At 34.7% G+C, this 22,460-nt stretch overlaps 1 protein-coding gene across 9 annotated transcripts in view; it reads right to left on the reverse strand.

Annotated features, from left to right (window-relative positions):
- The window catches only part of RALYL (RALY RNA binding protein like), a 698,485-nt gene that overhangs the window by 357,124 nt on the left and 318,901 nt on the right, over window positions 1–22,460 (reverse strand). For all 9 annotated transcript variants that reach the window (XM_045994627.1, XM_045994554.1, XM_045994359.1 and 6 more), the window contains one exon: window positions 16,541–16,819. In XM_045994627.1, the coding sequence (XP_045850583.1) occupies window positions 16,541–16,796 (256 nt within the window). In that variant the 5' untranslated portion in view covers window positions 16,797–16,819. The remainder of the gene's footprint in view (window positions 1–16,540; window positions 16,820–22,460) is intronic.

Raw genomic sequence — 22,460 nt, forward strand, 5'->3', positions numbered from 1 at the left:
GCCTGTTTGACACATAGAGAAGGCTATATAGAAGAACAGCAGAATATATATGCTGTTTGTCACCTGCACATGGAACAATTATGAAAACTGCCCATATACAGAGCAAAGAAAAAAAAAAAGGCCTCATTGAATTTTAATTAGTTTATTCTCTAGTTAGAATAAAATTAAGCTGAAGTCAATTATAAAAATTATAAATTCAATAACACACTTTCTGAATAACTAATAGGTCAAATAGAAATATCAATGTGAATTAGCAAATACTTATCAACTAATTGATTCTGAAAGCATGATGTGTTAGATCTTGCAGGATGAAGCTAAAGCTGTGCCCAGAAAGAATTGTAGAATTCAATGCATTTTTTTAAAAAATGAAATGCTGAAAATCAGTTTCCTAAGTTTTCGTTCACGGAGTTGTAGAAAGAATAGCAAACTAAGGCAAAATGAGTATCAGAAAAGAAACAATAAAGATAAGATTACAGAGTAAAAAAAGAAAGGTGCAAAGCCGTAATTTAGTTATTTGAATAGATGAATAGTTAAGAAAATTAAGGCAAAAATTACCAACGCTAAGATTAGAAAACAAAAAGAATCACTTAAAGATCCTAATAACAGTAAAATATGAGAATATTATGAACAGCTTTATGCCAATATCTTTGAAAATGAATATCAAATTACTAAATCCCTTGGAAAACTTATCTCTCCAAAACTGGCACAAGGATAATTTTTAAAAATCTGAATAGTCCTCCTATATCTATTAAAGCAACTGAATCTGTATTAAAGATCTGTCCACAAAATACTCCCAACCCAAGGGGCATTACTGGTGAATTCTCCAAGTGTTTATAAAGAAATAACAGATTATGTGCAAACTCATCCAGAGAACATTAAAAGAAGGAACACTTCCCAATTTATTTCATGAAGCCAGTGGCTTCAATGGCAAAGTAGGTAAACACAGAACAAGAAATAAAATTGCAAGCCAATCTCTAAATCTCCAACATAAATACAGAGGTAAAAATGAAACAAACAGGGGCGCCTGGGTGGCTCAGTGGTTTAAGCCGCTGCCTTCGGCTCAGGTCATGATCTCAGGGTCCTGGGATCAAGTCCCGCATTGGGCTCTCTGCTCGGCAGGGAGCCTGCTTCCCTCTCACTCTCTCTGCCTGCTTGTCTGCCTACTTGTGATCTCTCTCTGTCAAAGAAATAAATAAAATCTTTAAAAAAAAAATGAAACAAACAAACAAAAAACTAAAGAAAATATGCTGCATTGATTTCAGGAGTGTGAAGCTGATTTAACATTAAAAGATAACCTGCAGTTTCTACACATTAATAGGATAAAGAAGAAAAATCAAATATTTTTACATAAACAGATAATGAAATGGATATAATTCAATAAAAATTAATAGCAAACTATAAGAACTTCCTTAATTTGACAGGGCGTTTCCACAAAAACAAAATCCGATGATAAATGATAATAGCAAAATAGTGACAGTTTTCTCATGAAATGAGAAAAACATATCTACTACCATTACTATTCTTCAATATTATTCTGGAGGTACTAGCCAATGTAATAAAACAAGGAAAGAAAGGCATACATATTGGAAGATAAGAAATAAAACTCATGATTTGCAAAAGACATGGTTGTACGCATAGAACAACTCCCCCAAAACAAACTGTTAGAATTAAGAAATGAATTTAAAAGATGTTTGAATATATAAATATGCCAGTAATAAGCAATTAGGAAATGAAATGTCTAAAATGGTACCACTTACAGTTGTATCGGTACTGTTACAATATATCTATAGCCTATATGTAATGTTATACATAAATTGATATTAAATAAAATTCTACATACAGCAACATATAAAATATATTATATATAATTATGTTATGTATATGTGTATATATTAGATACATAATTATATATAATTTATACACTATTTATTCTGTGTCCAAACTGACATTTCCTGACAGTGAGAAAAGAACAGTTTCTTCAAAAAAAATGGAGTTAATTGGATATTCATGGGAAAATGACTGAATTTGTTCACTATTAGCACCACACGAAAAATTCAATTCCAAAAGTATTAAGAACTAAATGTAAATAGTAAAATAAACCAAAAAAGCCCCTTAGGAGGAAATATAAGAAGATGTCTTCATGACTGCAGATGAAGGAGATAAACATTTCTTCAACAGGACAGAAGGAGCACAAACCATAACGGATACGAATGAAACCGTGGGGACTTACAGCCTATGCTCTCCTCATACATGAGGAAATCAGAGCACAGAAAGGATAAACGCTTGTTTAGACTCGACACCTCTAAGAAGCTGAAAATCTAGTACCGGGACTCCAGTTTTCTGAATTCATTTTTAGAAGGTTCTGAGAACCATTAAACAATAAGACTTAAGAGGATGCACTTTTACTTTCCTATGGTTTTTATGCCACTTTCTATGTCCCAGGCAATGTTCTAAGCATTTTATATATACTCTTTTAATCTTCATAATATTTAATCTTCATAACAGCTTAATGAGATGGGTCCTTCTATGATTATGCCTATTTTACAGATAAGGGAACAGTGCTGAGACATAAGGGACTTGTCCCAAATCACATAGCTGTTAAGTGGAGAGCTCGGATCTAACACAGGAAGCCAGAGTCCAGAACCTGAACACCTGATCATCATCTTTCACAAGCACTGAAAGCTACAATTTCAATTTCTGTGTTTTTCATTTCAATTCAAATAAATTAGAAACTGTGGTATCTAAAAATGTTCTTGAGGTTTAATATCATAATTTTTTGCCACCTATTTCAGATGGTTTCCAAACTCTTTACCTGCAAATCTACATTTCCCTACAGCCCTTCTTCTAAAATTCTTGCAATTCTGCATCCCATTTAAAAATTCCTGTAGCACTTGAGGTTGTGCATTACAATATGCTTTATCTTATAGTTTCCACCTTCTATTGTACATTATTTCATATGTGCATATTTTATTTCATAACTGAAGTGATTAACTTATAATACTTTACCTTTTGATAGTACTCGGTTGCCTTATATCATGCTCTATATTATATTTGCTACCTTCATTTGCATGTTATTTTATATACATATTTTACATCACAATTAAAAAATATATATATTTTTAAGATTTTATTTATTTATTTGACAGATAGAGATCACAAGACATAGAGAGAGAGAGAGGAGGAAGCAGGCTCCCTGCCAAGCAGAGAGCCCCATGCGGAGCTAGATTCCAGGACCCTAGGCTCATGACCTGAACGAAAGGCAGAGGCTTTAACCCACTGAGCCACCCAGGCGCCCCACAATTAAAATATTTTCTAAAGGCAGTCATTTATTGTATTGTATGGTATTACCTTACTTTACTTTTATTTTTTTAATTTTTATTTATTTTATTTATTTGTTAGAGAGAGAGAGAGAGTGAGAGGGGGAGAAGCAGACTCCCCATGGAGCTGGGAGCCCGATGTGGGACTCGATCCGGGGACTCCAGGATCATGACCTGAGGCAAAGGCAGTTGCTTAACCAACTGAGCCACCCAGGTGCCCCTTTACTTTTATTTTTATTTTATTTTGATGTGACATTGTGTTTCTATGTCCTCTTACAGTTTTATATTGGCAAATATCTAACACAATTCCGCACAACAGTTGGAAAAATAAATGGTCATATTACGTAAAGTGTTCCGAAATTAATTCACAGATGACTTTCAGACATTTTATTAACAAGTTTGAAGGATAATTTAAGGTACTGTATTTTATCTATCATTATGGTCAGCTTTGCTCTAGGGAATAAGAACTAACAAGATCCTTCTAAGTGTCAGTCAGGAGTTTCCAGTGATGGTTTTAGTGAAGAAATTGATTATGAACAGTATTTACCATTGCTTTCACTAATTTACGTTCAGTGATTGAGTCAAATAAATAATTTTAGAGGCATAAAGAAAATCCCTCAGACTTTCTTTCAAATGTGGGGCCATGTATTTCTCTGGCCAACAGACCGTTGGTTCTATAATTTACTTTATCATAGAAGTTTGCTAATCAGCATTTGTTTACAGCATATTAAGTAGCTCTGCTTAATTACTGAAAACTTGATATGTGTATTGTGCTTTGCAGTCCTCAGAGTGTTGTTTTTAATATTTATTATTTTAGAACAGTGGAGGATGGGGATGAAGATGGGAAGTAGAAGAGGAGGAAGACTTCCCAAACAATTAGCAGATATTATATGTATACTCTCGATAGTAGAATTGAGGATAACTTACTTCAGGAAAACGTGCTCTCTAACATTCAATACATTATAAGATTTCCTTACATGTAAAACAGGATTCATGAAATGAATTTCCTAGCATCCATGAAGGATGATGGAAAGAGAGTTTTAAATAATCTCTTTGAAATTTGAGTGAAAATTACATACACCTAAAAATATCATTACTAAAATCTACTGGTTTAGAATGGCAGTGTATTTCTGTCAACCACAGAAAAGAGTAAATAAAATGAAATTACTAAATATTATCTCATAAGTAATTCTTGATCTTTTCATTCAACACCCTTCATAGCCTTATGAAAAGATTTTTAAAGATTTTTATTTATTTATTTATTTGACAGACAGAGCTCACAAGTGGGCAGAGAGGCAGGCAGAGAGAGGAAGGGAAGCAGGCTCCCTGCCAAGCAGACAGCCCGATGTGGGGCTGGATCCTAGGACGCTGGGATCATGACCTGAGCAGAAAGCAGAGGCTTTTAACCCACTGAGCCACACAGGTGCCCCTAGCAGATTTTTAAAACCAAATATAATGGGCACCTAAATATAACATTGAGCACTTGATAATCACTTTGAATACTTGGATGATATAAAATTTGTTGGGAAATTGGTTATTTAAAATACAGGGATGCATTAGACATTTCTTCAGTGGAAAAAGAAAGCTGGAATGGCACATAGTTTCCAAGAAGAAAAATTTAAAGTTTTACTAACTTAAATTTCAGCTGATTTAAAGGGTTAACTTATGATTTATACCTTGGGAAGTGCAAGTTTTGTCAAACTATCAAGTTGAGAAAGTATGATGATACTATTCTCTTTGACCATTGAGGCAAACACTAAAATTTTTTCCTTACTTTTTTTTTTTTATCAGAACAAATTGTAATACGTTTATATAACGGTGCCTTGCTAAAAGTGTTCTTTATTACTGGCAGCATTCTTTGGATGTTTCAACAAGATTTAGAAAGCCCCACAAGGTGTGTGCACTTCTCAGAGGGCTCTGCAAGAGAATACATTGCCCAAAATGATTATCTGTACTCATCATTTCAGCCCAGGCTGTCAGTCTGTCCCTACTAGATGTTCGGGCATTGCATCTCATTTGTACCTAAAAGTATCTGCAGGAGAATACTACTTCTCAAAATGAAGTAGAACAGGTATAGTGACAGAACTAATGTATCTGTTAGAGAAACATCAGCTAAGAATGTGGCAATTCTTACTTTTTTCGTTTTAACAAGCTTTGTAGTGGTACTGTTAAAAATAAATATTTGATCATCCTAAGCATCTGAGTAGTCTCAGAACTGAGTATTTTTTCACTTAGTACTTTTATAAGCTTTCTTTTTCTTCCTAATTTCTAGCGGTGATCTCAAATGTTTGAATGGAAGAATTTAATGAAAAAAAAATCTCTAAAAGGCATTATAAAGAGAAAGGTCTTGGGGTGCCTGGGTGGCTCATTGGGTTAAAGCCTTTGCCTTTGGCTTGGGTCATGATCCCAGGGTCCTGGGATCAAGCCCTGCATCAGGCTCTCTGCTCAGTGGGGAGCCTGCTTCCCCCCCACCCCCTCTGCCTGCCTCTCTGACTACTTGTGATCTGTTTGTCAAATAAATAAATAAAATCTTAAAAAAAAAAGAGAGAGAAAGGTCTTTAAGAAAAACAGGTGATTATTTTTTCTTTGAAATCAGTAAGCACATAACATGTCAACTATGCAGACAGATCGATTTGTTTCTGGTCTTTGTGTTTTTAAGGATTAAGACAAATGTGATATAAATGGTAAGCTACAGTCATAAATACATCATTATAATTGCTGTGGAAAGTTTATACTGAGTTTTGTTTTCTAGACAACTAGAAAAGATCTATTTTTTATAAATTATAAGTTATTTTCCAAAATAATTCAAACCATTGTTTTCATATAGTGTACTTTGGTTAAAACTATTACAATATAACATTTCTGAATCAATGAAGTTAATTTTGTTACAATTTCTTTAAAATAGTGATTCTTAAACAGTAGTGATTTTGACCCCCAGGGGACATTTGATAGTATCTGGACACATTTTTGGTTGTCACTACTTGAAGGGGGGGAGTAGGAAGAGGTTAGGGTTTCTACTAAATATCCTAAAATGTGGAGAACTGGCTCCCAAAACAAAGGGCAAAAGTTTCAGTACTCACAAGTTTAGGAAAACTGTTCTAAAGACATACACGGCTATATACGGTTCATCAGAAATTGCAAAATACAGGTACCATGTTACTTGATGACAGGTAATTATATTACAACACCAAAAAGGAAGTACAAAATATTCAGCAAATAGCTTTTAACAATTGCACTAACTCTGAGTGTAATTTTTATTCCCAGAAGACCTCACCCAATGCAATGTCCTTGCTAGAATAGAAAATTAATAGTTGGCAAATAAGTGAAGACGTGAATGAACACCTCAACAGTGAGAGGAAATTAATGTGTGTATTAAATAGCATGCTGCATAATTAAAATGTAACAACAGCAAGGGTGCCTGGGTGGCTCAGTTGGTCGGGCATTCAACTCTTCATTCACGACTGAGTTCATGATCTCAGGGTTGTGAGATTAAACCCTGAGGTGGTCTCCATACTGGGCATGGAGTCTGCTTAAGATTCTCCCTTTCCCTCTCCCTGTGTCCCTCCCCCTTCTAAGAATGAATGAATGAGTGAGTGAGTGAATGAGTGAATGAATAAATAAAGTGGAAGAGCAATTCAAATAACAGTTAACAAATAAAAGATATCCTTTTGAAGCCAATCTTCATTACACCGAACACAATACTGTAAGTATTTCTATGCACTTGGGTTCATCAGTATGACATTCAAGACCCTTCACAGCCTGACATCAATCTTACCACTCACTACTCTTCTCCATGAGCCCACTTTTTCATCCACAGGGTAGATCACTCACTTGTGCCCAAATTAGCACTCCAGGTATAATGTTCCATCCACCCGGAATTATTTTTTCCATATCTGTCCATCCTTTCAACACTGATTTTAAATTTCTCCTAACATTGGTTTTAAATTTCTCCTTTGCTAGAGTTATCTCTCGCCACACCTGTAGTCACTTTAACTAATCTCTTCTCAGCAATTACAGACTCTATCATTATAGTCTGTTTGCACCACGTATTGCAAATCTGTTCAGAATCTCACATCCAGAAAAAGTAGAGGATTTCTCTTAGCACTACAGACTGTGATCTCTATGCACAAATTTTTACCGCAAGGTGTATACCACATGGAGGCCAGGTTTCAAGCACTTTACAAACAGGAGTTCTGCATTGCGGTCTGAACTAAGCACTACTATTTCTATTTTACAGAAATGGATTCTTAGTGATTAACTTCTTCAAGTTACTCAACTACATGTGGCAGAGACGCTAACTGCTCACTGAAGATGACAACCTGCTTGCACGGTTGCTGATGGCAACAGCTGCCCAGTGGCACCTGCATCTGGCTGTGTCGGGGGCACGTAAGCAGAGTGGAGGGGCACTGTTTCCAGGCTTGAGCTGCAAACCTGCAGAGTCTCATCATCCCTCTCTTTTCACCCATCTGCCGAGTGGACTTTTTTCCCAGTCTATGGTAGCTACTCATGAAAAGATGTCAGAACTTCCCATTGCCTGGTCCCTGGATAAAAGGAGAACAGAGCCTCCCTGCCCCTGGTCCAGCCCATGTCATCTCCAGGATACTAACTGTATTATATGTGAGGAAGAAATACACTTCTATTAGATTATTCAAATGTCAGGTTTTTCTGATACTGAGGCTGGCATCCTTTAACTAATATACTATGCAATATTTGACCTATGAGAAAGATCAACTAAGTTGACGAGTCTACGTTAAGTACAAATGCAAAGATAATAAGGACTGTAAATTCAAGTTTGCCCCGGATTATCCTGGTTTACACCTGATTTGACAGCATAATCATTAATAGCACCTCTTCTCACTCTCAGAAGTACCTTGGTTTCAACAGTAAAGTGTAGTCGCTCTACTGATACATTGATATGAAAAGAATTGCTGGTAAGAATAAATAGTGAAAATAATTAGAGTCAGAATATGTGGTGCTTGATAAACTACACCACCATTTGTGTGATTTAAAGCAAATTAATTTCTGCAAGCCTCAGTTCTTAGCCAGCATAGGCATAAATACTCATATTACTTACCTCACAGTGCTGTTCTGAGGGTGAAAGAAGAGAATTTGTGCTAAAGAGCTTTGAGGATGGTGAGTGCTAGGCAAATATTTAAGTACGAATAAGACAAAACTATGAGAGCATGCCATTTTAAGGACTGCAATTTTACACAACTAAAATTCCTTTTTAAACCAATATATCATTTATTATAGCCTTTGAATAAAATATATGCATTAATATTTTATATTTTTAAGGACTAGACTATATTAAAAAAAAATTAAACCCAGCCTATTGAATAACTACCTCTGGGGTGTCTGACTTTAGAGAGAATGTATACCTAGTTGCCTTACAAAAAGACCCCAGTGCCTTCTCTTTGGAGAAACCCCAAAGTGTAACTGCTGGCTTTCCAGGAAACTTGTAACTGCACCTTATCCTTCTTTATCCTCCTCCTGCCACTCCTCTTCCTTCTTCTTCTTCTTCTTCCTGTCTGTCTCTTTCAATTGCTCTTTCAAAGGCAGGAAAAAGCCCTTAATGAAACCAAACTGTTCCTCCCACCATCCAACCACTCATCCATCCTATGTGCCATTTGCCATGGAAGAATCAATACTCTGCTAGGTGCTAAGAAGATTCATATAAACATACACAGTCTATGCTATCAAGGAACTTAGCCTAGAGGAAGAAGAAATGGATACTAGTTACAAAATAGTAAATATAAAAACAAATTAGAAAAGAAGATATGTGCTAGAAAGGGAAGTAACAGATTCCAACTATGTTTGAGGGATCAACGTCGGTTTCCTTAGAGTAATGATATTTGATCTGAGATCTGAAGGATGAACTGTCAAATGAAGGGAGTGGAGAAGTGGGGAAGTAAGGTAAGGTGGTGGGGAGCTTAGTAGCGAAGAACATTCCACACAACCAAGTGCTAAGGTCCAGGGGAAGCAAAGATGATTTGCTCAAAGAACTGAGAGAAGTCAATTCTCTCAGAAGGCTGAGAGGGTAGTGACTGAAGTCTGCAGATGAGTCAAAACCAAATCACATGTAAACTTTGGGTCATAGCAAGGGTCTATCTTTTTTCTGAGAACAATGAGAAATCATTGAGAGTTTTTATCAGAGGGTGACATCATTAGATTTGTATTTTGAAAAGATCACTCTGGATGCAAAATTGTAGCTGAGGATAAAAACACATTTGAAATCCATTATTCCTAAGGCATCCTTCGTAGATTGTTAGAAATGTTTGTCTGTTTTTCTTCTTTCCTCTTTCTCAAGATGGTTCTCCAGTATCTTCCTTTCTACCACTGCATTTCCATTACTTCCTTCATGATCATGATTAAAAATATCCACCATATTTCTTTTAAAATTAATAATCTACTCATCATGTTCCTTTTTGGAATTCCTTCAGCATTTGCAAGACATTTATAATGTCAGGAAATTAATTTAATTCTCTACTTTACATATTCTTTTTCTAAGCTAGACTCTGCTTCTCAATGACAGGACCTGTATTCAGGTTTCAGAGAAAGAATGATTTCTACAGATAAATCTTGTTTTTGTTTTGGGTTCTTCCTACTATTAATAACTGACTTCTTAAGTTCATACATTATTGTGCCTTTTGCAAGCTCATAAGAATGAAATAATCTAAAAATAAAAAATACATCACAAATGTTTATTTATAACATGCATGAAATCAAGCCAGTGTAATCAGTAGGAATTTGCACTGATCTAGACTTAGTGTCCAACCTCTGCATCATATTTTAGTACAAAAGGACACTTTATGCATGACCTCTCATATAAAAAATTGTCAATATTATGCATTTAAAAAGTTTGTTTCATCTTTCACATAAGATGTTTGAGGAAAAAATTTCCAGTGGCTAAATTTAGATTTAAAAATGTAACAAATAGGGGCACCTGGGTGGCTCAGTGGGTTAAAGCCTCTGCCTTCGGCTCGGGTCATGATCCCAGGGTCCTGGGATCGAGCCCCATATTGGGCTCTCTGATTAGTAGGGAGCCTGCTTCCTCCTCTCTCTGCCGGCCTCTCTGCCTACTTGTGATCTCTGTCTGTCAAATAAATAAATAAACAAAATCTTAAAAATAAATAAATAAATAAAAATAAAAATGTAACAAATATTTCCAATATTAACAACTTAAAATCCAAATTCAATGAGGAGGATACATAAGTGTTTTGCCTTTTAAAAGTTTATATTTTATTGACTAACCAAGCTGAGATACATTTTTATAAGGAGATTTACCTTACAGAAATTGTGTTTTTTACAAAAATTATTCAGAATAATTTCACAGCTGGATTCTGATTTTTTTAAGAATCCCAACTTACATGAGCCAAATGGAATTTTTTTTTTGCCACAGAAAGCTTAGAAATCCTCCATTACGTATCCAAGGCATGAAGCCAGGGATAAAAAAGGGATATCCTTTTTATAATGTGGTGGAAAAAGATGTGTGCAAAAACTGAACACATATAAAAGCAACTAAGTTAAGTCATGGCCAAGTTTCCTTTTCTGTACAACACCCACAGGGTATGCTGTGATTATCAGTTTTTGGAAGGCAGCAATACCAACAATCCATCTCTCCGCTCAGTTCATTTATTTGAAATCCTTTAATGTGTTCAATTATCATAGCTTCAAACATATGATTAAGGGTATTTATCAGGTAAATATCCTCAGAAAGCCAACTGTGACCTGGGAATGAAGAGACATCAGTTGGGAAAGGAAGAGAGGGCTGATTTTGAAATATGTGTCACAGCCTAGGGACAGAACCTCGCATAGGGTCACATAGCACCAAAGTTTGAATGAGTTAACTTATTCAGAAATAGGAGGAATGGGAAAAGAAGGAAATGGGAGAGGAAGGAAACAGGCCGACCTCATAATTAGGTCTGGGGCATAACCTTGATCATAGATTAAAAAAAGGAAGAAGAAGAAGAAAAAGAAGAACTGGAGAATTTTTTTTTTTCCAGTTTGAAGAAATAAATATATTTGTTTGTTTTTGTTTAATTGCTCTGGAGTAGTAAGTATATAGAAGTCTAAACAGAAGGAAAAAATACCGTCTTAGATATTTGTTTATGTGTTATAAGGGAAATAACCTCAGGAAATAAACTTTGCATTCAATAAAATATATGTTGGGTTCATGAACATGTTGATAAAATGGACAGACCACTTTTCCCTTGTTATGGTATGGAAATTAGAAATCTCTGCCAACAAAGTAAGAATAAAAAGTCCAAAAGAAGGAAGTTAATCAAGACTTTAGACTGTGACCTACTTTCAAAATCCAGATTAGAATTCCAGTACTTTGAGCTCCAACTTCTGAGCTCCCCTAGTTATTCCATGCACTGTAATTTTGAGGTAGGATTCAGCAACTTTTAAAATAATTTCTCATTTTTATGAATTTGAAAAGAATATAAAATACATACTATTTAAAATTTCAATTCAGAATTTGATGGCAATTGCATGGTAAAAGATGTTTTCTCCAAAAGACACAGAAAGTTTTATAATACAGATATATGGAATTATTCATCTTAAATTTCAGGTGTACTAACATAGTTAACTGAGTAAAATCATCCTTCCTGGATCTATAATGTTTGACTTGCCAATAGTTTTACTAAAGACATACAATGAAACCTGGCAAGATAGATAAAATTATCTCTGCTACTCAGCTGAGCAGATGGCCTGGGGTATAGAAGACATTAATATGGTAAGAAACTTAAACATTAAAGATAAAGTGCTTAATCTCTCATAAAGGAGAGTTTTAAATATTAGAATCAATAAGAATATTTGCATATATGGGCTTGGAAGTTGGAAATCAGTAGGAGTTTAAGGGAATTGACTTTAGGACTCTGCAGCTAAGAAAGTGGTCACTTTAGGAAGGCCATGGTCAACTACAGCATAGACCTGGGGGATGAAGTAGTTTTGTAGAAAATACATTGGACTTAGATTTTCAGAGGACTTATTAGAGGGCTGCTTTTTACTGACCCAAATTTTTCTCCATAGATCCATTTTCAGCCAATAGTCTTCAGACTTTATATGTTCTCCTTGGGTCAGCTTATCCATTTCTATAGCTTTAACACCATCTATGCTAATGACACACAAATCACTACTCAGTCCAAATCTTTCCTTTTAGTTTGGACCTGTGTATCCAAGATGCTACTAGAGCATGGGTGGTTCAGTGGTAGAATTCTCGCCTGCCAAGATGCTACTAGATACATATACATCCATATCCTCAGGCATAACCTTCAACCCTAACCTATCTATTCAGTCCTGCACTCACTATCTTACAGAAAAACCTTTTCTCTTAGGAAATCGTTCTCTATCCTCAACCCAGAACATGGGAATCATTCTTGATTCTTCTATCTCTGTCTGTCTCACCCACTGTGCCAACTAGTCATTTAATCTTGCCTATTTAATCCTACCTATTTTTCCTCATTTTCCTCTCTTCACTTCCATAATTTCCATTCCTCTTTTGGTAGTTTCCCATTACATGTCCCATTTCCAGTTTTATATCACACTAATCCATCCATCAAACACTTGATGGATTATTTTTTCAGTAAAAGACAACTCAACACCTGCTTTCCAAGTTAAAATCTTCCAGTGTCGAAACAGCCACTCATATGTCATTTATTAAATGTTGGGTTTTATCACATTCATAGCCTATACTCAGTTTAAGGGTATATTTATAACCTCCACAGAAGTATAAAAATTCACTTATTCTGTAGAATGTTCAATTTTTTTCTGGTACTACTGACATTTATTTTTTTAAAGATTTTATTTATTTATTTGACAGAGAGAGAAAGCACAAGTAGGCAGTGAGAAAGAGGGTGAAGCAGGCTCCCTGCTGAGCAGAGAGCCTGATGCGGGGCTGGATCCCAGGACCCTGGGATCATGACCTGAGCTGAAGGCAGAGGCTTAACCCACTGAGCCACCCAGGTGCCCCTTCACATTTAATCTCTAAATTTTACATAAAGAATTTTGAATACATAGTGATATGAAAAGATCATTTCTGTTTAGAAGAAGTTATTTAACTATGTATTGAGAGCAAATAAGATAATACAGGTAATACTGGCCCAGTGCAAGGCTTCATCACTGTTAATTTTCTTCTCACTCTAAGAGAAAGAAGAATGCTTTACACAAGTTATGGTACATGAAGCTAATACCAGTTTCATATGATGGTGTTCTATTATTTGATCCATCATCAATTCACTTCAATTTAAGGGCTTATAGAGCTTGGTGGGGCCTGCAAATCATAAAGGGTTTATTTGAAGTCAAAAAATTAATGAAGAAAAGTGATTTACCTAAACCGAAGTTTTGCTTGTCAGTAAAAATAAAGGTACAATATTTAAAGTCAGAAATGGATAGACTTCCTGGAAAACTGAGTCTTCTTTAGGACTTGGCTGGGAAACTTCCTCTCTATAAGGGACCACTGGAAGACTTGCCTGAATTTCTAGCAATATGGTTTTAGTAAAGGTGGGTCCATTCAGACACTTCACCTGAAAAGCAATCTTACTAACCATTATAAAGCATTTGCTTTGTATGAAAAGATGTACACCTTAGACACAAGTACTGTGAAAGACTAGATTTCAACTGGAAGAATAAAGTTTTTAACTTGGATTCAGGCAGAAAGGGTGATTATGGCTGATCAAGATATATGCTCCAGAGATTAACCTGAGGACACAACAAAGAGAGGATCTGAGACAAATGACTAAGAATGAGAAATGATATCTTATTAGAAGCACAATTTAATTCTGTGGCTCTCAAAGAGTAGTGATTTGGTGTCATCATTTTTTTCCTTAGGTTTTTCTAAGTTAGCCACAAAATTTTTAGTATTGATGTTCTCTTTATCAATTACATTCTTCTCAATAGGAGAGTAATCAACTGAACAGTGGGAGGAAATGGGATTCTGGAAAATTAGCTATAGTTCATTACTAAGTGAAGAGTGTGCAACTATTGATCTCAGGGTCATGAGCTGGAGAGCTATGTTGGGTGCAGAGATCACTTAAAATAAAGTTCATTAGTAAGTGAATTGGACTTTTAATTGGCCATATATTGATAACGAATTTTTTAAAAATAATAATTAAAACGTTTCTGCAGGTATGTGTTAGTTTCATAACAATCAGGATACAGGCAATAAATGGGTATTTCTCTGACATTGGCTAGAATGTGGCCTTGAAATAAGAATTTCAACTTAGAAAAACAAAAGTTGTCAGAAAATTTCCATTTCAAGGTAAATAAGCAGAATGGAGACATTAAGGGAAATAAAAAAAGAACAAATAAAAAACTTATCAATGTCTTTTGGAAAGCTTTACCTTTCTTTAAAATATAAAAAATTGAATTAGAGAAAGGTAAATAAAAACTGTATTCCTATATGTAATTGATTATTTGTGGGTCTGTAGCAACCAAAAACATTTACGTAAAAATCCTTTCTCTCCCCCTGAAGACTATCACCTCAGACTTCACTCTTATTTTATTGAATTCTATGGCTTCCCAAACATTTTTCATAACTATGTCATGTGACTTAATAGTATAATGATCTTAACACTCTTCTAACTTGGTTTGTCTATGCTTTTAGCTTATTTCTTTTATGTGCCCCTTCATCTTTATGTCTGTGGACATGAGAGAGATACATCATAAATTATGTAATCCCCAATACTGATGATGGCTGTGAAAAAAATATATAAAGTACTACAATGAAATGAATAATATAGGCAAGAGGGCAGAAGACTATTCTATTTTAGGTAACTTGGTCAGGAAAAGCCTCTCCAGGGAAGGAAAATTTGAATACAGCACATAATCAAATAGAGAGCAATAAATTAGCAAAGATCTGTCTTCTGAGCAGAAGGAATAGCAAGTCCAAAGCCTCTGAGGTAAAAACAATCTTGGAACGTCTGAGGCATAGCAAGATGGCCGGCATTACAGGCACGGTACACAAAGACAGAGAGGAGATGAAGTTGAAGATGTGTGAGGTATTCGAGGTGTAGTATAGAATATAAATCTCACCCTGGGTGAAATGGAAAAGCATTAGAGTTTTAAGAGCATGTTAATGGCATCGTCACATTTATGTTTTTAAAGGGATACTGGTGAGAGTGGAAAGAAGCAGACCAGTTAGGTGGTTTCTTCAGCAGCCTAGATGAAGCATAATGGTGGCCTGGATGAGATGGCTACTGGCAGATCTAAAAGGTAATTGGGTTTGGGATATATCAAAGGCAAGAAACATGATGATGGATTATATCTGGAGTGTGGAGAGAACAGAAGAATCAGAGTTGACACCTCAGTTTTTGTTTGAAAAATGGATGAAGTGAGGGTTCCAGTTACTGTAAGGGAAAAGCCTGGGGATGAAGGAAAATTGAGGGTGCGAAAAATCAAGGGTTTTGTTCTGGGCATATGATACTGAGAGAGAATATTGTATAATCAACTTAAAATACGAATCTGGACAGGAGAAGAGGTATACATTAAGGGATCAGTGATGTCTTAATTATGTTTTTTTTCTCTTGTAGAAAAACAGACTAATTTTTATTTTTTAATCTACAGATTTATTATAAAGTATTTCCTCCTAAGTATTTACATTTTACTTCAGACTATATTCTTTTCTCTCCTTGAAAAAAAACCTATATATTCCTTGAATACTAGATAAAAATTTGATCATTGCACATGATTGAACAGGCATGACATACAAGATTGTGGACTAGATAAGAAAGAATGGGTTATATTCCTTTTCCAGTTCTCAATTAACTTCTTATTGCTATTTTCTATCTCTTCTCTTCAAACAATAAAAACAGGAAGTTAGGAAAATATGCTAACCCTCAGAGCAAATGCTAAAAGTATAAAAGGCAGAGTTATCTTTTTGCTTAGCATAGTGTTTCCTGGAAGACAGGTACCATTTCAAGTCAAATAAAATAAAATATGATGCATATTTTTTCATTTGCCTGGACTTCTTAGGCTTGATGGAGGGAACATGTCCTACAACATAGACTTGATCTCAAGTCTGTACACTGGCAGAAAAAAATAAGAAACACGTAAAACAACGCAAAAACATGAAAATAATATAAATTACCAATATGCAAACGCTATGCCTGGTTAAATAAGAGACAGATATTATGGTAGTGCTGGCTTTGTCACAGTTAAACTGTATGCAGATATGCGCAAAGACGAGAACACTAATGTGAAAGCCATATGCGAGCACGACTTACCAAGTGGTTGGCCAGCAATGATCCTGGCATTTTCTCCAGCCACTGCGGCTCTTGCGTGTCGCTCGCTCATGTACTGTACAAATGCATAACCCTTGTGAACTGAGCATCCAACTATTTTTCCATACTTTGAGAAAATGGCTTCAATGTCAACTTTCTTGACAATGGCTGTATTTAGATTGCCGATGAAAACTCGGGAGTTGATAGACTTGGGGTCATTCTTATTGGTGACATTGCTTGTCTGCGTTTTGCCAGTCATGGTTGGCTCACCTTGTTTTAATCCTTAAACAAACAAACAGAAATAATCAAAAGGAAAAGAATTAGGTTGGTTGGATACTACCATTATTTAACATTTTTCAACAGTGTACCAGGTAATCTGAAATCCCTAATTACCGCTGATTTTCTTGAGAAGAAAATTTAGAAATGTAAAAGGTGAACACTGCATTACAAAATGAAGTAAGAAAACACTTATAAACACTTGGAGTGTAGTTATAAATGGATTCCCGATTTATTTATCCAAAATCCAGCTGCGCGTAATGACGAAACCTTTTGTAGTTGTTTGTATTTTTACGTCAATCAATTTTTCAGAAACAAGTCTGAGGAATAAGCCACCTTATATTGTTGAGCACATGCATTTTTAGCTCTACATTTTCCATAAAATGTACATATATTGGATCTTTTATTATCAGAAGCTTTTTTTATCAGAAACTAACAATTCTTTCCACTAAATGCTGTAGGAGTGAAAAAGGTTTAAAAATTTATTTAAAAATTTAACATAAGAAAAATGTAATTGTGTAACTAAGGGATTTAATCAGAGTTAATTCTGTACATTGTCTTAATGGAGCCAATATCATATATTGGTTTTAAAAAAAAAGACAACATGTGTAGCTAGTTTTCATCAATGATCAGTAAATTAGTAGACTGGGCATCTGTGTTGAAATTTCTATTCTCAAACTCATTTTTAATTCATTTAACTAACAGCTCCTGTGTTGCCCAAGGACTGCCAGTATTTCTAAAAACTGTTTTCTGAGCTTGGCAGAGTATTTAATTGTGCTTAATTAAACTCAATGAAACTTTTATTTCTAAGTACTCCAGCACTTGCAGATTTATTTTCGTAAGGTTTTAAAAATTCATTCATTCATTTGTTTATTCAACAATATTTATTAAGCACCTTTTCTTTCTTCTTTCTTTCTCTCTCTCTCTTTCCTCCCTCCCTCCTCCTTCCTTCCTTTCTCTTCCTTCCTTTCGTCCTTCCATTCTTCCCTCCCCTTCTTCTCTCTCTCTCTCCCTTCCTTCCTTATTTTTTTTGTTTTTGGCTAGACATTTTCTTCTAAAGTGAGTACCACTTTTAAAAAACCAGTATGGTGAAACTAAAATTTCAACAAGGATACAATCTCTGACATTAATGATCATTGTTAAACATTAGCTAATTAATACATTTTATCAGTGTTATATATATAGATAGAGATATATACACATACATATCTATATACATATATATACTTTCATATGAATAATCTCTTTAAAACCTTATAGCTATAAAACAATAAATACATCTTTTTAAAAAATAATTTTAAATAATATTTCTAAGTTGAGCATTAAAGTGGTAAAAATCTTAAATGCATATAAATTGAATATGTTTGAAAATTTACTGACTAAACCAGCTACTTCTGAAATCAAGAGCAACCAAACAACATAAAAATGATTCAAATTAGGTTGTTAGTGATCATATCTTGGATTATTAAAATTTTACTAAATATTAGACAGTTAAAATTATACATAACCCTTTATAATGAAGTTTGAGTTCATAGACATTTAAATATTCCATAAAAAGTAATAGTATGGCATCATTCAAATCAAGGATTATGTTGCTTTCTTGTTTTGTTTCAGTTTAGCTAGACTTAAGTGGTTGCTTTATGAATTATTCAGGGTTAGGGTTAAAGGAAAAGAAAGCTGGTAATTTTGTTTTTAATTTTGCAATTTGAGCTATTGCATATCTCAAGACGAATGCTCTGAGAATCAACTGGATACAGAAAAGTCAAGGTGTACATATGTATTTTAAACAAATGACTAGCTACTTCCTATAATTTCATGTATTTTAATCACACTGAAAGGGAAAACTAAAGATCCATTTTGGGGGCTCTAGGATCCATAGTTACCTTTCTTACCACTCCAGGCCAACATGAGTAAATGCAATCCATAGAAATACTCTTATTTCCTTTTTGCTCTTATGTGATCAATGTTTTCAGAAATATCGTAGAGTTACTTTCAATAATAAACTATGACTATGGTTGATGTTTTCTTTCCTAAAGAGGGATGAACTGGTTAAAATGCAAACTGTTCGAGTGGATCAGACCCATGGCTGACAGAGCCCAGTGGTCTGTCTTTGATAATGACCCCAAGTCAAATTTAAGATGAAGGCACAGCTATACTAGAATTCCACATGCTCTCTCTGAATGCATCTTTTAAAATATCAACATGCTCTCTCTGACTGCATCTTTTTGCTCTATGTAAATGATTCTCAAAGCTGTAACTCCAAATTGCCAATTGTGTAATTCTTCTTATTGATTCTTCATCACCTTACAGTCTGTCTGTGTCTACTCTCTCACATAAGATTACTTGCCAGTTTCTATCAGCATTTATAATGACAGAGTTTTGTCACAGTGTTGTACATTAACATTTCAAGATTCTGCAAAATTGTCTTAATTCATAATAATATTTAGCTTGTACTTCCATATTACATGAATCTTCAATCCGTTGAAGGACTTCACTTTCAGACATGATAGAATAACAGGGGTTTTAACCTTCCTGACTCCCAAAACTAGAAAATCAGGTTAACATAGACGAAACGACTGTTTTCAGACATCAAACCACAGGCACTGCAGAGCCATGACATCTAAGGGAAAAGGAACATATTTCAGGTCATAGAGCTGCGATATGTGTATATGTGTAATGTGTTCGTATACGTGTGACTGAAAGCAGAGACAGCTACCTTACTGAGTTGAGGCAATAGAAATTAGAGCTCAGGGAGTCTGACAAAGCAAGAAATTGTGAGGCAGTTTTCTAGAAAGAAGAGAGTTATTCAGACTACTCCAGTTGTCTTCAGGATCTTTTGAGTCTATGTTGGTTCCTAGAATACACATGCAAAAGTTCAGCTTCTATGAGGTTGGTTAAAAACTTATTGGAAAGCTGTCAGTTACCAGACCCACAAAAGGCTGAGAATCATTCAAGTTCCTACCAGCAACAGTAGAGTGCCCAAACCGGCCCCCTGGAGCATTATGTTCAGACACCAGATAATGATCCCTACAGTAAAAGGTACTCTGGGACTACCCTAAAAAAACTTAAAAACAAGTCTCGAGATGATCAAACTAAACCAAAAACAATCCAAAGGTCTACCAGAGCAAAGCACAGTACTTATTTTAAAAAATAAAACTCAGACAACAAAAAATACAAAATCCTTAGCATCCAAGAAAAAATTCCTAGAGATCCCATGAATTGGAAAGTGTGACCCATAACCAGGAGAAAAAATAATGATATAAAAAAAGAACTGAAGGAATGTCTACAGTCTTAATCTCAGAAAACAAACTGAGGGTTACTGGGGGGTGGAGTGGGAGGGATAGGGTGTTTGGGTTATGAACATTGGGGAGGGTATGTGCTATGGCTAGTGCTGTGAATTGTGTAAGACATCTGATGATTCACAGACCTGGGACCCTGAAGCAAATAATACATTATATGTTAACAAAGGAACATCTACAGATGAAAACTAGGTCTAAAATTAAAAACATATACTTAATGGATATTATAGGTAATAAGGCTCTGTAGAAAAATAGATTTGTGAATTTGAAGTTAAGGAAATAGTGAATATCCAAGATGTATTATAGAGATAAAACGTTAAGAAAAAAGGCTGAGCAGAGAGCCTCAGTAAGTCAAATGATAGTACCGAGCTATTTAATATACATACACCTGGAGTCCCACAGGGTTAAAAATACTCAAAAGAAAAATAGTCAAATATCTCCTAAATTTGATGAAAATTATATCATTCCACAGATCCAAGAATCTCACTGAATTCTAATCAGAATAAACAAAACAACAGACCGATCATAATCAAATTGCTGAAAACCACTGATAAAAAGAAAAATCAAGGAGCTCTGAGGTATTGAAAAAATGCTTACATTGTAAGAATAGTCAAGGAGATGTTATAGCTACAAAGCAAATGACAAGAGAAAAATGAATATTTTGGTGAAAATGCAACTAATCCTAGAACTTGTCTCTTTGTCTTTAAGCTAGAAGTTTGAATGGAGCTAGTGTTAAGTGTTTATGAAGGCTGCCGTATAATAAACTATAAACCACTGATGCCCCACAGAATTTTCTATAAAGATGGACATATTCCATACCTACACTATCCAAAATGGTAGTCAATAACCTCATGTGACTTTTGAGTACTTAACTCTTGCCACTATGAGTGAAGTACTATATTTTTAATTTTAACTAGTTAAAATTAAAGCAATATTTTAATGCATTTTTCTACCCAAAAAGGCTAAACAGGACTCTTGTCTTTTAAAACTATATTTACTGTATAACTCAGAAACTATTTGTTTATTTGTGTATTACAGAATATGTTTTTGGTCCCAGAAACTTACAAAAGATATGATGGTATCAGATATATTTCAGAAGAAGAATAAGTAAAAATTTAAACAGTTGCCATATGAAGACTAATGTGAGAGTACTGTGGAAAGACTAAGATGCCCTTCAACAGACAAACAGATAAAGAAGATGTGGTCCATACACACAATGGAATATACTCAGCCACCAGAAAGGATGATTACCCAACTTTTGCATCAACAAGGATGGGAACTGGAGGAGATTAGGCTAAGTGAAGTAAGTCAAACAGAGAAAGTCAATTATCATATAGTTTCACTTATTTGTGGAACATAAGGAATAGCATGGAGGACATTAGGAGAAGGAAGGGAAAAATGAAGGGGGAGAAATTGAAGTGGGAGATGAACCACGAGAAACTACGGACTCTGGGAATCAAACCAAGGGTTTCAGAGGGGAGGTGAGTGGGAGGATGGGTGAGCGGGGTGGTGGGTATTAAGGAGGGCACGAATTGCATAAAGCACTGGGTGTTGTATGCAAACAATGAATCTTGGAACACTACATCAAAACTAATGATGTACTATATGGTAACTAACACAATATTAAGAAAAAAAGAGTAAGGTTTTCATCCTGAAAATATCACACCAAGATTGTAAATACTTTATAAAATCAGAAAGAATGTGTTTAGAATAGTTAAAGATCTGTCTTCGCAGATTTCTAGCTTTGAATCTAAGAAGGATACATTAATTATTAAAGACAACATTAAAATTTACTATAGAGAAAACATTTTTGGAGTAGACAAGATTAATACAGCAGTAAATTCTACTCTTCTCTTGATTTCATGGTCCTGAATTTCCAAACTAGATTTATTTAGACATTCATATTGAACACAGAATGAACTACAAAAATAACAACAAGAAATACCGTAATATTCAAGAAAGTCAGTCAACAATACTAGTACGTGTTATATTAAAAAACCTGGGAAAAGATGAAAAAGATACAAAAATGATTAAGAAAAGAATATCATGCCCAAACATTATAATCTGTTAAAGTCTAGAGTTAGTACTCAAACAAGTCTTATAATATATGTTAAAACCTTGGAAATGCTGCAAGATTTACAAACTACTGATATCTGAAAAGAAAGAGCTTATACCCAGTTGAGAAGACCAGAAAAAACTTCTTGAAACAGAAAATATCTGATTTTATCATTAAAGAATATTACAAAAATTCAATGAGCATATACTTAGTTTCTTAACATGCACAAAAGGACAGTCGATTTCCAAATACTTTTAACTCATCTAAACGTACTCGAATATTTTTTACATTT

Source organism: Meles meles, chromosome 1, assembly GCF_922984935.1.
Source record: "Meles meles chromosome 1, mMelMel3.1 paternal haplotype, whole genome shotgun sequence".
Lineage (NCBI taxonomy): Eukaryota > Metazoa > Chordata > Mammalia > Carnivora > Mustelidae > Meles > Meles meles.